Genomic DNA, 12,415 nt, shown 5'->3' with positions numbered 1-12,415 from the left:
CCCCTCAAAAGGGGAAGTTCCCCTCATTGTGGAAACACTGAGTGTTAATAAAATTTTCACTGTTAAGAAGAAGAAATCAGAGTTGCACCGAAAAACTATCGCCTAACTATCGCTAAATAAACGGTCGTTGGATTTATATGCGCTTTGATGCCGGTCCATTTGAGAAAATTCGGAACGGCTAAACCGTTTATAAACCGTTTGTTCAACGGATGGTGGATGCGCTTTAACTCCCACATCGGCCGCTTCAGCCATCTTTGCTTACGTTTTTATGAGCCACAGCTGATTGATCAGCTGTAATCAGATGCAGATGCACATTGATGCAACTCTGTGGGAACACGAATTTCGCATTTGCGAAAAATCCCAACCGTTCCTCACAGATGCGCTGAGTGGAAAGACTGTATAAAAACCTCTCAATATACATATGCATGTATTTTTGTATTTGACAAAAGTAGCAAAATGCAGTGTAGTGTATGGGCAGCATAATTTATAGCATTGTGGTAGTATCGATAATATTACAAGTACAATTATCAAATCAGTTAATTTTTTACGTTTCTTGATCACATGTTTAAGAAGTACCACTGGGAATATCAATTTTTATAATTATATCCAAGCTATGGAAGAATACGCTCGCGAACCATGTCCATATAGAATAGTGGATGACTGTGGGGGTGCTTTTGCTATGGGATGTATTGGAGGTGGCGTATTTCAAGCAATCAAGGGATTTCGTAATGCGCCTTCTGGTATAAGCAGAAGATTGGTATGTATGTAATGAACGCATCGAAGATTTCAGTGCAATACTTAGGAAAATGTTATAATTTCCGTTGCATTCCTTTGTAAGGAAACAACCGTAGTTTGGAAGTGCCGGGAAATCCTCGGGGAAAGCCTTGTGAATTTCAGTACAATTGAATAAAAAATATTAGTATGACAGGAGGAATTCGGAATCCTCTGCGATTTTTTGGGTAATCTTTCGACGAATTTCTCAGGATTTCTGAAAAATATACACCCAGCGTCATATCTCTGCGTACAGGGCAAATATTTTTAAACTTGTCACTTTGACAGATAAAATCTTAGGCTAGACGTGATATAAAAACATTATGATTTTTGTTACGGATAGTCGTAGCAATTACCTTCATATTCCATATTTTAGAAAATTTGTATCTTCTTTGGTACCCCTATAATTCGTGTTTCGCCAAAACCCTCTAAAATAACATGCTTTCAAAAGTTTGCGTACAGCTGAATATAGTTGCATTTCTCTCTGAATCTCATGGGAGTTTCCATGCAAAGTCCCAGGTGAAGTCCCCGATGATTCCCAAGGGGAAACCTACAGAAAATTAATGAAAAGTCCCCCTTCCTAGTAAAAATTCGAAGTATTTTATTTCTTATTTATTTTATAGAATGCATATTTTTAATCATGTTCACTTTGATAACATTGCATACATATGTACAGTGGCTCCAACCTTATTTCGTGCAAGAATTTACAACAAATTCAAATTAGCACTGCCGCAAAACTAATACGGATATTTAAAAAATTTAAACGCAGTATGTTAGAGAAATTATTTGTTTATTTAATTAACATAAAATTATATTCCTAATAATTAAAACAAATAATAAAACCATAAACACTTGCTCTCATATCTCTGCGTTCAGGACAATAAATAATCATAACATTGACTTTAATGTCAAATAACTGCAAATATTTTGCACTGCGAATCAAAAATTGGTTCAATCTATTAGTTATCCAATTGACGTCGCCTCTTTATTTTTGCAGAATTATGAGCCTAGCGGTTTTCTTATAATCACCATTTTACCCAAACCCCTTTAAAAATAGCAGTCTCAAAAGTTTACGTACAGCAAAGAAGTTCGTCATTTATTTACAGATTAGTAACTTGTCGGGTAGCCTTTAGTCTTCAAAACTTCTTTCAGACGTTTAGGCATCGATTCCACTAGATTTCTTGTATCCTCTGCTGTTATTTTCTGTCATTCCTTTAAGATTACAGCCTTTAGCATAGGTTCGGATGTAATGATGCGCTTCCGTATACGACTCTCCAAAAGATCCCGCAAATGTTTGATTTGATTCAAGTCTGGTGATTGTGTAGGAGTTTGCAACTGTTTTTTTGTATTATACAGAAGCCAAAGCTTGACATTGTGGGCAGTGTGTTTCGGGACATAATCTTGTTGAAAAATAAAGTCCCCTTCCAAACCTAACGGTCTATCACTTTCAACCAAACTAGCCTTCAGTATGTCAATATAGGCCCTATGGTCCATAATTGAGTCTATAAAGGAAAGATTTTCCACGCCATTGGCAGCCATACATCCCCATATCATAACTCCGCCTCCTCCATATTTTACGGTAGGCATTAAAGTTTGCTTTTCCAAGGCAGTACCACTCTTACGCCACACAAATTTTTTCCCCTTAATGCCGAAAATGCAAAACTTGCTTTTGTCCGAAAAAATGATGACTTCGGATGGCTTCGTTATGTGGTCATTTGCAAAATCCAATCGCTTTTTCTTATTAGTTTCGGAAATAAATGGTTTCCTTCTGGCCACGCGGCTTTTGTATCCACCTTTTTTTATTGCCCGTCGTATGGTATTATCTGATACGGTTTTGGAAAACCATTCCTCACCTTCCAGTTTAAGCTTGTGCGCTGTTAATTTTGGATTGCTCTGGACTATAGTTGGAGAATTTTTGATTTTTCTCTTTTCATTAACTTGCTTGGACGGCCAGATCTGGGCGCTGATAAGATAGATCCCGACTTTGCGTAATTGGTAATAGCTCTTTGAACAGATGAGTCCGATCTGCCAATGGTTTTTCCAATCTTCCTGTAGCTTTTGCGAACTTTAAACAAAAATAGAATTGCATTGGACATTAAATGACGATCTTTTTTGCTGTACGCAAACTTTTGAGACTGCTATTTTTAAAGGGGTTTGGGTAAAATGGTCATTATAAGAAAAGCGCTAGACTCATAATTCTGCAAAAAGAAAGAGGCGACGTCAATTGAATGACTAATAGATTGAACCAATTTTTGATTCGCAGTGCAAAATATTTGCAGAGTTATTTGACATTAAAGTCAGTGTTATGAGTTTTTATTGTTCTGTACGCAGAGGTACGAGAGCAAGTGTAAATAGGAAAAAGAGTGCAATTCTCACACCCAAGCTTATTTCCTGCAGTTCAGAAAATATGAATATGAAGTAACACCTCAAACTGTTGATTTTTTTAAATGTTTTTTTTTTTATAAATTTTGTTTGTTTCCAGACAAGCCACGCCTTCACAAAGCCTGCCGAGCACATATGATCTTAGTCTGATATTACCAAAAACGACCCCGTAGGAGCAGTTTTTCTGCCATTTTTAGAAAATTTTTCTTTAATTTTTAAGGAAACATATCGCCATTTACAATTTCATTAAGGGGGTTTTCTGAATTAGGAGGCAAAAAAAATCGATTTTTTTTATTGCTTAAATCAATAGATAAACTATCTAAGAATATGCCACAAAAATTAAATTCTCTTCTAAATGAACTAAAACGGTTGTTAAAAACCGCTTTTTATATTTTTTACAGCATGTTAAAGTCAATATTGCATTTTTCGGGATAAAATATTGACTTTAACATGCTGTAACAAATATAAAAAGCGGTTTTCAACAACCGTTTTAGTTCATTTAGAAGAGAATTTAATTCTAAAGAGAATAAGCCTTTATTCGTTTCAATCGGTCAATGAGTTTTTTTTTTGTTATCTTTCCCGCCAATTCGAAAGAATCGTAAAAATGAAAAGTGGAGAAAACGCGCTTCAAAGTTCGCCAAGCGCCTGCAAACCTGCTCGGCGCTCCTTTGCTTTCATCTCTGTATCTTCGAAAATACTTCTAATTGGCTTCTGAAATTTTTTTGGTATGTTCTTAGATAGTTTATCTATCGATTTGAGCCAAAGGCCTTAGATGCTATGGCTCTTTACCCATAGTTAGCTCTTAGTTTAATACTATTTGTTAGCTTTAGATAAATAAATAAAAATTATCTATCGATTTAAGCAATAAAAAAAAATCGATTTTTTTTGTCTCCTAATTCAGGAAACCCCCTTAAAAACAAGAAAGGAAGCTAATTTCGGCACGCCGAAGTTTGTATACCCTTGCAGATTGGTTTTGATGTTTATATTATAGATTTAAATGCTGAAAACACTCACAAAACAGAGTTTCATTTCATTTTACCTATACTTATTATGTTTACAGTTTGACAGTTACAGTTTTACATTCCCAGATTTACATATTCTATATATTTACCGATCGCTTCTATGGCAGCTATATGATATAGGTGTCCGATTTTTATGAATTTTATATATTAAAATAAGCTTATATCCCGGAGTAGATGAAAATACGTTGAAAAACAACAAAGTAATAATTTTTTTTCTATTAATTTCCCGATCGTTCCTATGGCAGCTATAAGATATAGTCGTCCGATTTTCATGAAATTTGTATAGAAATTCTGAAATAATATAAAATGGCTCTATCTAAAAAATTGTGCGAAAATGTTGAAAAACAGCCAAGGTTTAATTTTTTTTCTAAAAATTTATCAAACATTTGTATGGCAGCTATATGATATAGTCGTCCGATCCGGTCCGTTCCGACATATATAGCAGTGAGAGTATATAGAAGATTATCTGCAAAGTTTCATTCAGATAGCTTTAAAACTGAGGGACTAGTTTGCGTAGAAACGGACAGACGGACGGACGGACAGACTGACATGGCTAGATCGACTCGGCTGTCGGCTTGATGCTGATCAAGAATATATATACTTTATAGGGTCGGAAACGTCTCCTTCACTGCGTTGCAAACTTCTGACTGAAATTATAATACCCTGCAAAGGTATAAAAATTTGTTTCGTCACGCCAATTGAAGCCATACCGGCCCAACAATGGAATGAATCCGCCTTGCTTCACAAATGCATTCAGGTGGTTATTTTACAGGCAGGAATTCAGTCACCACAGCACATATTTTAGTTCATCCAAAACTAAATTAGTTAATTTTTTACTTATATGTAAGGATGAAATCATTCCGAAAGAAAATCGTGTGAATTATAACCTTCTATGCAGATTTTAGAGGATCCTTGCTGTAATGTTTGCTTATAAATGGCTGTTTTGATACTACTTAACCTCTTAATATGTGGTCCTGCATCATAGGGAGCACCTAATTAACACTACATTTGTTACACATTTCGTGCTCATATTTTGCATATAATGCATCTCATTTGGGAACTGGAAGTATCTCCTGTTTCTTTATTTTAAGGATAATACAACACAGCACACTAAAAAATTTAGAAGTATTTGTGTATCTCGACCCCAATATGCCACCAAATTCCTACAATCAAATAATTTAATTATGTAATGGAATTCAGTGGGGGTTAAGGAAACCATATCGGCAAAATCACGATGATATTTGTAACTTTTAAAGTGATTTTGGAGTAGTTTCCTTTGATCACTCATTGTACAAAGGATTTTTTTATATATCCTTAAATAGGTAGTGCCAGAATCTAAAACCAATAAAAGATGTATTGACTAGTACTTAAAAAAGTAATAAAGAAAAAAAAATTCGATTTAAAAGTATAAAATAGCTGTTTTTCGTTTTTAAAATATGTACACCAAATAAGCTTGGGTGTGAGAATTGACACATTTTTTCTATTTATTTAATTTTTGTACTCTTGCAGGGTATTATAATTTCAGTCAGAAGTTTGCAACGCAGTGAAGGAGACGTTTCCGACCCTATAAAGTAAATATATACTTGATCAGCATCAACAGCAGAGTCGATCTAGCCATGTCCGTCTGTCTGTTTCTACGCAAACTAGTCCCTCAGTTTTAAAGCTATCTGAATGAAACTTTGCATATAGTCATCTAACATTAACTTCTAATTATAACATTGCTGTTTTTCAACATTTTGGCACCATTTTTTAGATATGACCATTTTATATTATTTCAGAATTTTGGTAGCAATTTTATGAAAATCGGACGACTATATGATATAGGTGCCATAGAAACGATCAGGAAATTAATAGGAAAAAAAATTATAGCTTCGTTGTTTTTCAACGTATGTTTATCTACTCTGAGATATATGTTTTGTTTTTTTTTTGTTATTCTAGAATTATGGTATAAATTTTATAAAAATCGGACAACTATATCATATAGCTGCCATAAAGCGATCCGTAGATGTAAAGAAAATGTATGGCTGGGAATGTAAAACTGTAACTGTCAAACTGTAAACATAATAAGTATAGGTAAAATGTAATGAAACTCTGTTTTGTGAGTGTTTTCAGCATTTAAATCTATAATATAAACATCAAAACCAATCTGCAAGGGTATACAAACTTCGGCGTGCCGAAGTTAGCTTCCTTTCTTGTTTTTCAACGTATTTTCATCTACTTTAAGACATGAGCTTTTAGTATTATTTCAGAATTTTGGTAACAATATTATGAAAATCGGACAACTAAATCATATAGCTGCCATAGAAGCGATCCGCAGATGTAGAGAAAATGTAAAGCTGGGAATGTATAACTGTAACTGTCAAACTGTAAACATAATAAGTATAGGTAAAATGTTATGAAACCCTGTTTAGTATCTGTTTTCGGCATTATAATTTATAATATAAATATGAAAACCAATCTGCAAGGGTATACAAACTTCGGCGTGCCGAAGTTAGCTTCCTTTCTTGTTTTAATTAAAAGTATACTTTTTTGTAGCGCTTTTCATAAAAAGTGCAATTTTTTACGTAAATTTTGCCCATATTTTGGGTTATAAAATGAGTTGTATTTGAAAAAAATCCTTCGTTCAACGACAACAAAAATATGTCTAAAAGAAGTGTGCCAAAGCAGAAGTCGATCGGAAAATCGGAGAAATCGTGACTACAGACTTCCAAAAAGTGGGCTTTAAATATTTCCTATTCCTACTGTTCAGGTCAGGAGCTTATGTTCCCGCCCCCCGCGACTCCGAATCGCTCCTGCTTCTTCAAAGCTCCTCAGCTCGCTCTCTCGCTCCCGCTCTTCTAGCGGATGCTTCGGCTCTGGCCGATCGTCGCATCGCTGAGCGGCCGCTCCCGCTCTCCTAGTTGTTTGATCTCCCACTCCAGCTTGTACTTTAAATTCCTATATTGAACTCTAATAAAGCGGACCAAGTCCACGATTTTATATTCTGAAAATAACCACGCCCCCCCGGCCTACTACTATTTCTCTTCGTTCGGTGGTGACTTTTCGCTATTTCTACGGTGTTTTCGGTGACTGCGGCGCGGGAGTGATTTTAATAATAATTCGTGCTCATCCTACGGAACGAAACCAGCAAGTTTCCCCCCAGCCGAACATTTTGGTCCTACAGAGCCGGATTTTGGATTCCGGATTTTTTCTGCAACTCCGCTTCACCAGCAGTTCTCGGCGTTTCTCTGCTTCCAAGATAAGTACTCCGTATTCCGTCGCCCCCCTCGCCGCCGATCTTCAGCAGTAGTCCGAACAATTAATTTCGGTCACTCTGCTGCAAGATTAATTTTCCGTGTCGACTCCAAGTGCGAGTTTTCCTGACAACGGCAGTTGAGGAATTTTCCATTTCCTACAATTTGCAAATTTTCAATCCGTCTCCGTTTTGAACGTCGCCATATTCTTGTTATTCCGCTTTCCTCTATACATATTGGCATTTATCCGTACATCAATGTACAAAACGGTTCCTACATAAGAATACAAATTCATACATATGTCCATACATATCGGCTTACAGAAAGACATTGATTTTTATTTCGTACAATAGAAAATAAAATTCCAATAATAAAAATTTAATAACAATCCAATACAGTCCGCTTCCTACGAATAGCTATCCAGTGCTATAATAAATCCATATACTTATATTATATTTTCTCCATATGAACATATACATATATATTACATATTATATTTTCTCCCCCATACAAAAACCATTACATACAACATTTTTAAAAAATATATAAAACAAGAAAATCAAAAAAATACAATAATTAAAGAATAAAATATTGCAAAAAATTTGTAAACCAGTGTCCGTATTTTTTTGTGCATTTCATTTTTGCGCCTTGCATAGTTCCGCTGCCGCCGCGACATATAATTGTCTACTTACGTACATATACATACACAAGAGCTTTACATCGCCGGCAGCGTAAACCAACGAATATTGTGTTGGAAAAAAGTGTCAGGTGTTCCAATCCCACCATTCCGGTTTAATTATTTTTTCTTTACAATTAATATATATTTTTTTTAAATTAAATAATAATTAATCAATCAATTATTGTTAAAGTTTTTGCACTCGATTAAATATCCGCAATCGTCAAAAGTACGTAATATACAGCCTTGTTGCATTTATTTTAAATACGAAAATAATAAAAAACCTCTGCATTTCCGTCCAGCAGTGAGTTATTTGGTACAAATACATTTTTAAATTCTCGTCGCATTTGCTCCAATTAATATTGGCTCCGCTACAAATAAATTTTTAAATTCTCGTCGCATTTGCTCCAATTGATATTGAGTCCGCTACACATATTTTCGATTATCGTCGCTTCTACGTCAAGTAAATTTTTTCCAGTTTATTTACTTGCAATTCTGAGATTGGTTAATTCCACCATCTACCATCCGAGTTCTACGGCATATTCTTGCAATCCATATTTGTTTCGATTTTACCGTCTCACATTGCTACTCCTTCGATTTAGTTGACAGTACTGGGAGCAAATAATTCTACCATTCGAATTTTACAGCATATTCTTGCGAACATCCTTTATTTTGAGAATTCTGCTCAATCCAGCAGCTTCATTCACCTACTTAGTTGGTCACTCCTGCCTACTCCCAAAGGAATATAAATATGTCAGAAGGACAAAAGTCAATTCCCCAAGACGCAAGTCAGAAGAGGGAGATATCCAGAGCCAACGGCCCTCTAGATGTTGCTATGCTTGAGTTTATAGCAACTAGCAACCGTCTCATCCAATTTGAAAACCAGATTTTTGCGGCATCCACTTCCAAGCCCAATTCATTCACATTAAAGATCCGTCGAGATCAGATCCAGTCCTTATGGGAAAAGGTTGAACGGGAGTATGAGACCGTTTCCAGAGCAGCTCTTCACGAGGGAAGTAGCGGAAATCTTCCGGTACTTCAAAATAAATACGAACACTATTATGCGGTGTACGAAAGATGTGCTTCCAAGCTTAGCGAAGACATTGACCGTGTGTCCGTCTCCAATTCACAGGCAAGAGCAGCTCCGCCACCAGAGACATTCTCGAGGGGCTGCGATCTTCCGCCATGCAATACAGGAATCTTCGAGATTATCTGCGCTGGCCCACATTTCGTGATCTGTTTACGGCCATGTACGTGAACAATTCCAACTTAACTCCAGTGGAAAAGCTTTTCCACTTAAACGCCAAAACTAGCGGCGAAGCTCACGCCATCGTTACGAAGTCTCCGCTAACTAATGATGGCTTCCAATCCGCGTGGTCAGCGCTTCACGATCGTTTTGAAAATAAACGCGCATTAGTAAATAATCAGCTTAAGAAATTATTTAACATGGCGTCCATTGAACGCGAATCCTCGGCAGCCTTGAAGGAGCTGCAAAATACAATCCAAAATTGTCTAACATCGCTGAGAATTTCCGGCCTTTCTACCGAGAATTGGGATTGCCTCCTTGTTTATTTGTGCTCCACAAAACTTCCGAAGCTGACGCTTTCATTATGGGAGCAATCCATCGAACACAAAACCGAAATTCCTACGTGGCCGGAACTTGATTCATTCCTAACAGAGCGCTATAGAACTCTGGAAGCCATAGATTCTCTCCAGCCTACTGTGACACGCTTTCGTTCATCTAAACCGATAATTTCCAACCCATCGCCACGAGTACTACAATCCTTTAGTACGAGGATTCTACATACGTCCAAAAGATGCGATTTGTGTTCTGCAGAGAACCATCCAGTGCGTTTGTGTCCACGCTTCCTTCAGATGACGATAGTCGATCGATCATCTCATATCCAGAAAAAGCAGTTGTGCTTAAATTGCTTTGCAAGCGGTCATCCACTCCGTAATTGCACAAGCGCCCACAATTGTCTTACTGGTCACGGTCGGCATCACACTTTGTTGCATCCAAGCGACTCATCTTCCAGTGTTCCGATTCCTCGTGATGACACCCGACAAATATCTCCACCTATCCAACGGATTTCGTCGTTCTCTACACGAGTGACCAATGCGGCCGACTCCTTCAATTACTGGGTTCCATACAACGACATCAAAGGCAGACGTTCCCGAGGTATTTCATCCTACCAATGCCGAGTCTGTCAAGGGAACCATCCGCTTCGGAAGTGCCACCGTTTTCTTCGACTTGATGCAAAGAAACGGCTCCAGGCAGTCATCGACAGAAAATACTGCGTCAACTGCTTGGCCCACCACCATTCTGGAGGATCTTGCCGTAGTAACGACCGATGCCAGTCGTGTGGACAGGATCATCACACACTTCTACATGCCGACGACCGCTCAGCGACTCCAACACTTTCTCGAGCGAAGGACTTCTGATATTTTGCTGCGTATCCTCGCAAGGGGGGGAGAATGTTCAGGTCAGGAGCTTATGTTCCCGCCCCCCGCGACTCCGAATCGCTCCTGCTTCTTCAAAGCTCCTCAGCTCGCTCTCTCGCTCCCGCTCTTCTAGCGGATGCTTCGGCTCTGGCCGATCGTCGCATCGCTGAGCGGCCGCTCCCGCTCTCCTAGTTGTTTGATCTCCCACTCCAGCTTGTACTTTAAATTCCTATATTGAACTCTAATAAAGCGGACCAAGTCCACGATTTTATATTCTGAAAATAACCACGCCCCCCCGGCCTACTACTATTTCTCTTCGTTCGGTGGTAACTTTTCGCTATTTCTACGGTGTTTTCGGTGACTGCGGCGCGGGAGTGATTTTAATAATAATTCGTGCTCATCCTACGGAACGAAACCAGCAAGTTTCCCCCCAGCCGAACACCTACAGTTTTGCTTCGTTCGATTTGAAATTTTTGGACAACATTCCTAAAACTATGTACTGCTATATAAAGAAGTAAAAAAAAAAAAAATGCATTTTTTGAAGTGTAAGCCCTTAATTTAGCATATGCGCTGGCGCATGTATGTCTATGTAAACGGTCAATATGTAGACATTTTTAGTTATTTTTTGGTCGGAAGTAGTCAAGCAATCATTGTGAAACTATGTTAAAAATGGAATCGGAGATAATAAAAAATGTGCTAAAAACAATATTTTACAAAATGGCGGTCCCATAAAGTTTCCCGGCTATGGACACGATAAAACTCGTAACTCGTGTCGAAAATCCGCAAAAAAAAAAAAAATGATTTGTGTTTATCATAAATTTATCTTCTATTTAAACCTTAAACCCCAAAATAAATTATAACAAAAAAAATAAATTCAGTTGTGAAGAACCAAATTCCATTTTTAGGAAATAAGATTTAATTTTCCACCCTCTTAAAAAATATTAATACTCAATTTAGTTTCAAATAGAAGATAATTTATATGTTGCATAGTTATTTTGTGAATCGTGTCCGTAACATACAGTGGTGCTCATAGACTTAAGCCACAAGACTTCAACCAAGAATTTTAACGAAAATTAAGAAAAGTTTTTATTCCACAGCTCCAATTATTTGTGTCACATTAGTTCTATATATCAGTGTTCTAATAAAAGAATAACCAAGTTATAAAAATATATATTCAACGAAAAATTAAAAAAATCTGAGACCAACCCCAAAATGTCCTGCTCACATACTTAAGCCACCTGGAAGAAAATGATCCAAAAAGTTAAAATTTGCCCAATATTCCTTATAATTTTAATAAATTTAGTTTAATATTAAGGGGGTCTTCTCATTCAAAAGCCGTTTTTTGGACCCTTTTTATACCCTTGCAGGGTATTATAATTTCAGTCAGAAGTTTGCAACGCAGTGAAGGAGACGTTTCCGACCCTATAAAGTATATATATTCTTGATCAGCATCAACAGCCGAGTCGATCTAGCCATGTCCGTCTGTCCGTCTGTCTGTCTGTCCGTCTGTCCGTCTGTCTGTCTGTCCGTCTGTCCGTCTGTCTGTCTGTCTGTTTCTACGCAAACTAGTCCCTCAGTTTTAAAGCTATCTGAATGAAACTTTGCATATAGTCTTCTATATGCTCTCACTGCTATATATGTCGGAACGGGCCGGATCGGACGACTATATCATATAGCTGCCATACAAATGTTCGATATATTTGTAGAAAAAAAATTATAACTTGGCTGTTTTTCAATATTTTTGCATCATTTTTGAGATATAGCCATTTTATATTATTCCAGAATTTTGGTAAAAATTTTATGAAAATCGGACGACTATATGATATAGCTGCCATAGGAACGATCGAGAAATTAATAGAAATAAAATTATAGCTTCGTTGTTTTTCAAC

At 37.0% G+C, this 12,415-nt stretch overlaps 1 protein-coding gene across 1 annotated transcript in view; it reads left to right on the top strand.

Annotated features, from left to right (window-relative positions):
• The first annotated feature begins 532 nt into the window (after window positions 1-532).
• Window positions 533-12,415, top strand: part of LOC121502729 (mitochondrial import inner membrane translocase subunit Tim17-A) — a 51,782-nt gene continuing 39,899 nt past the window's right edge. The window contains exon 1 of the mRNA XM_041776433.2: window positions 533-757. Coding sequence (XP_041632367.1) covers window positions 614-757 — 144 coding nt within the window. The 5' untranslated portion in view covers window positions 533-613. The remainder of the gene's footprint in view (window positions 758-12,415) is intronic.

Source organism: Drosophila kikkawai, chromosome 3L (genome assembly GCF_030179895.1).
Source record: "Drosophila kikkawai strain 14028-0561.14 chromosome 3L, DkikHiC1v2, whole genome shotgun sequence".
NCBI classification, from domain to species: domain Eukaryota; kingdom Metazoa; phylum Arthropoda; class Insecta; order Diptera; family Drosophilidae; genus Drosophila; species Drosophila kikkawai.
Note: the sequence above shows the minus strand (reverse complement) of the source record. Positions and strands in the feature narration are given on the sequence as shown.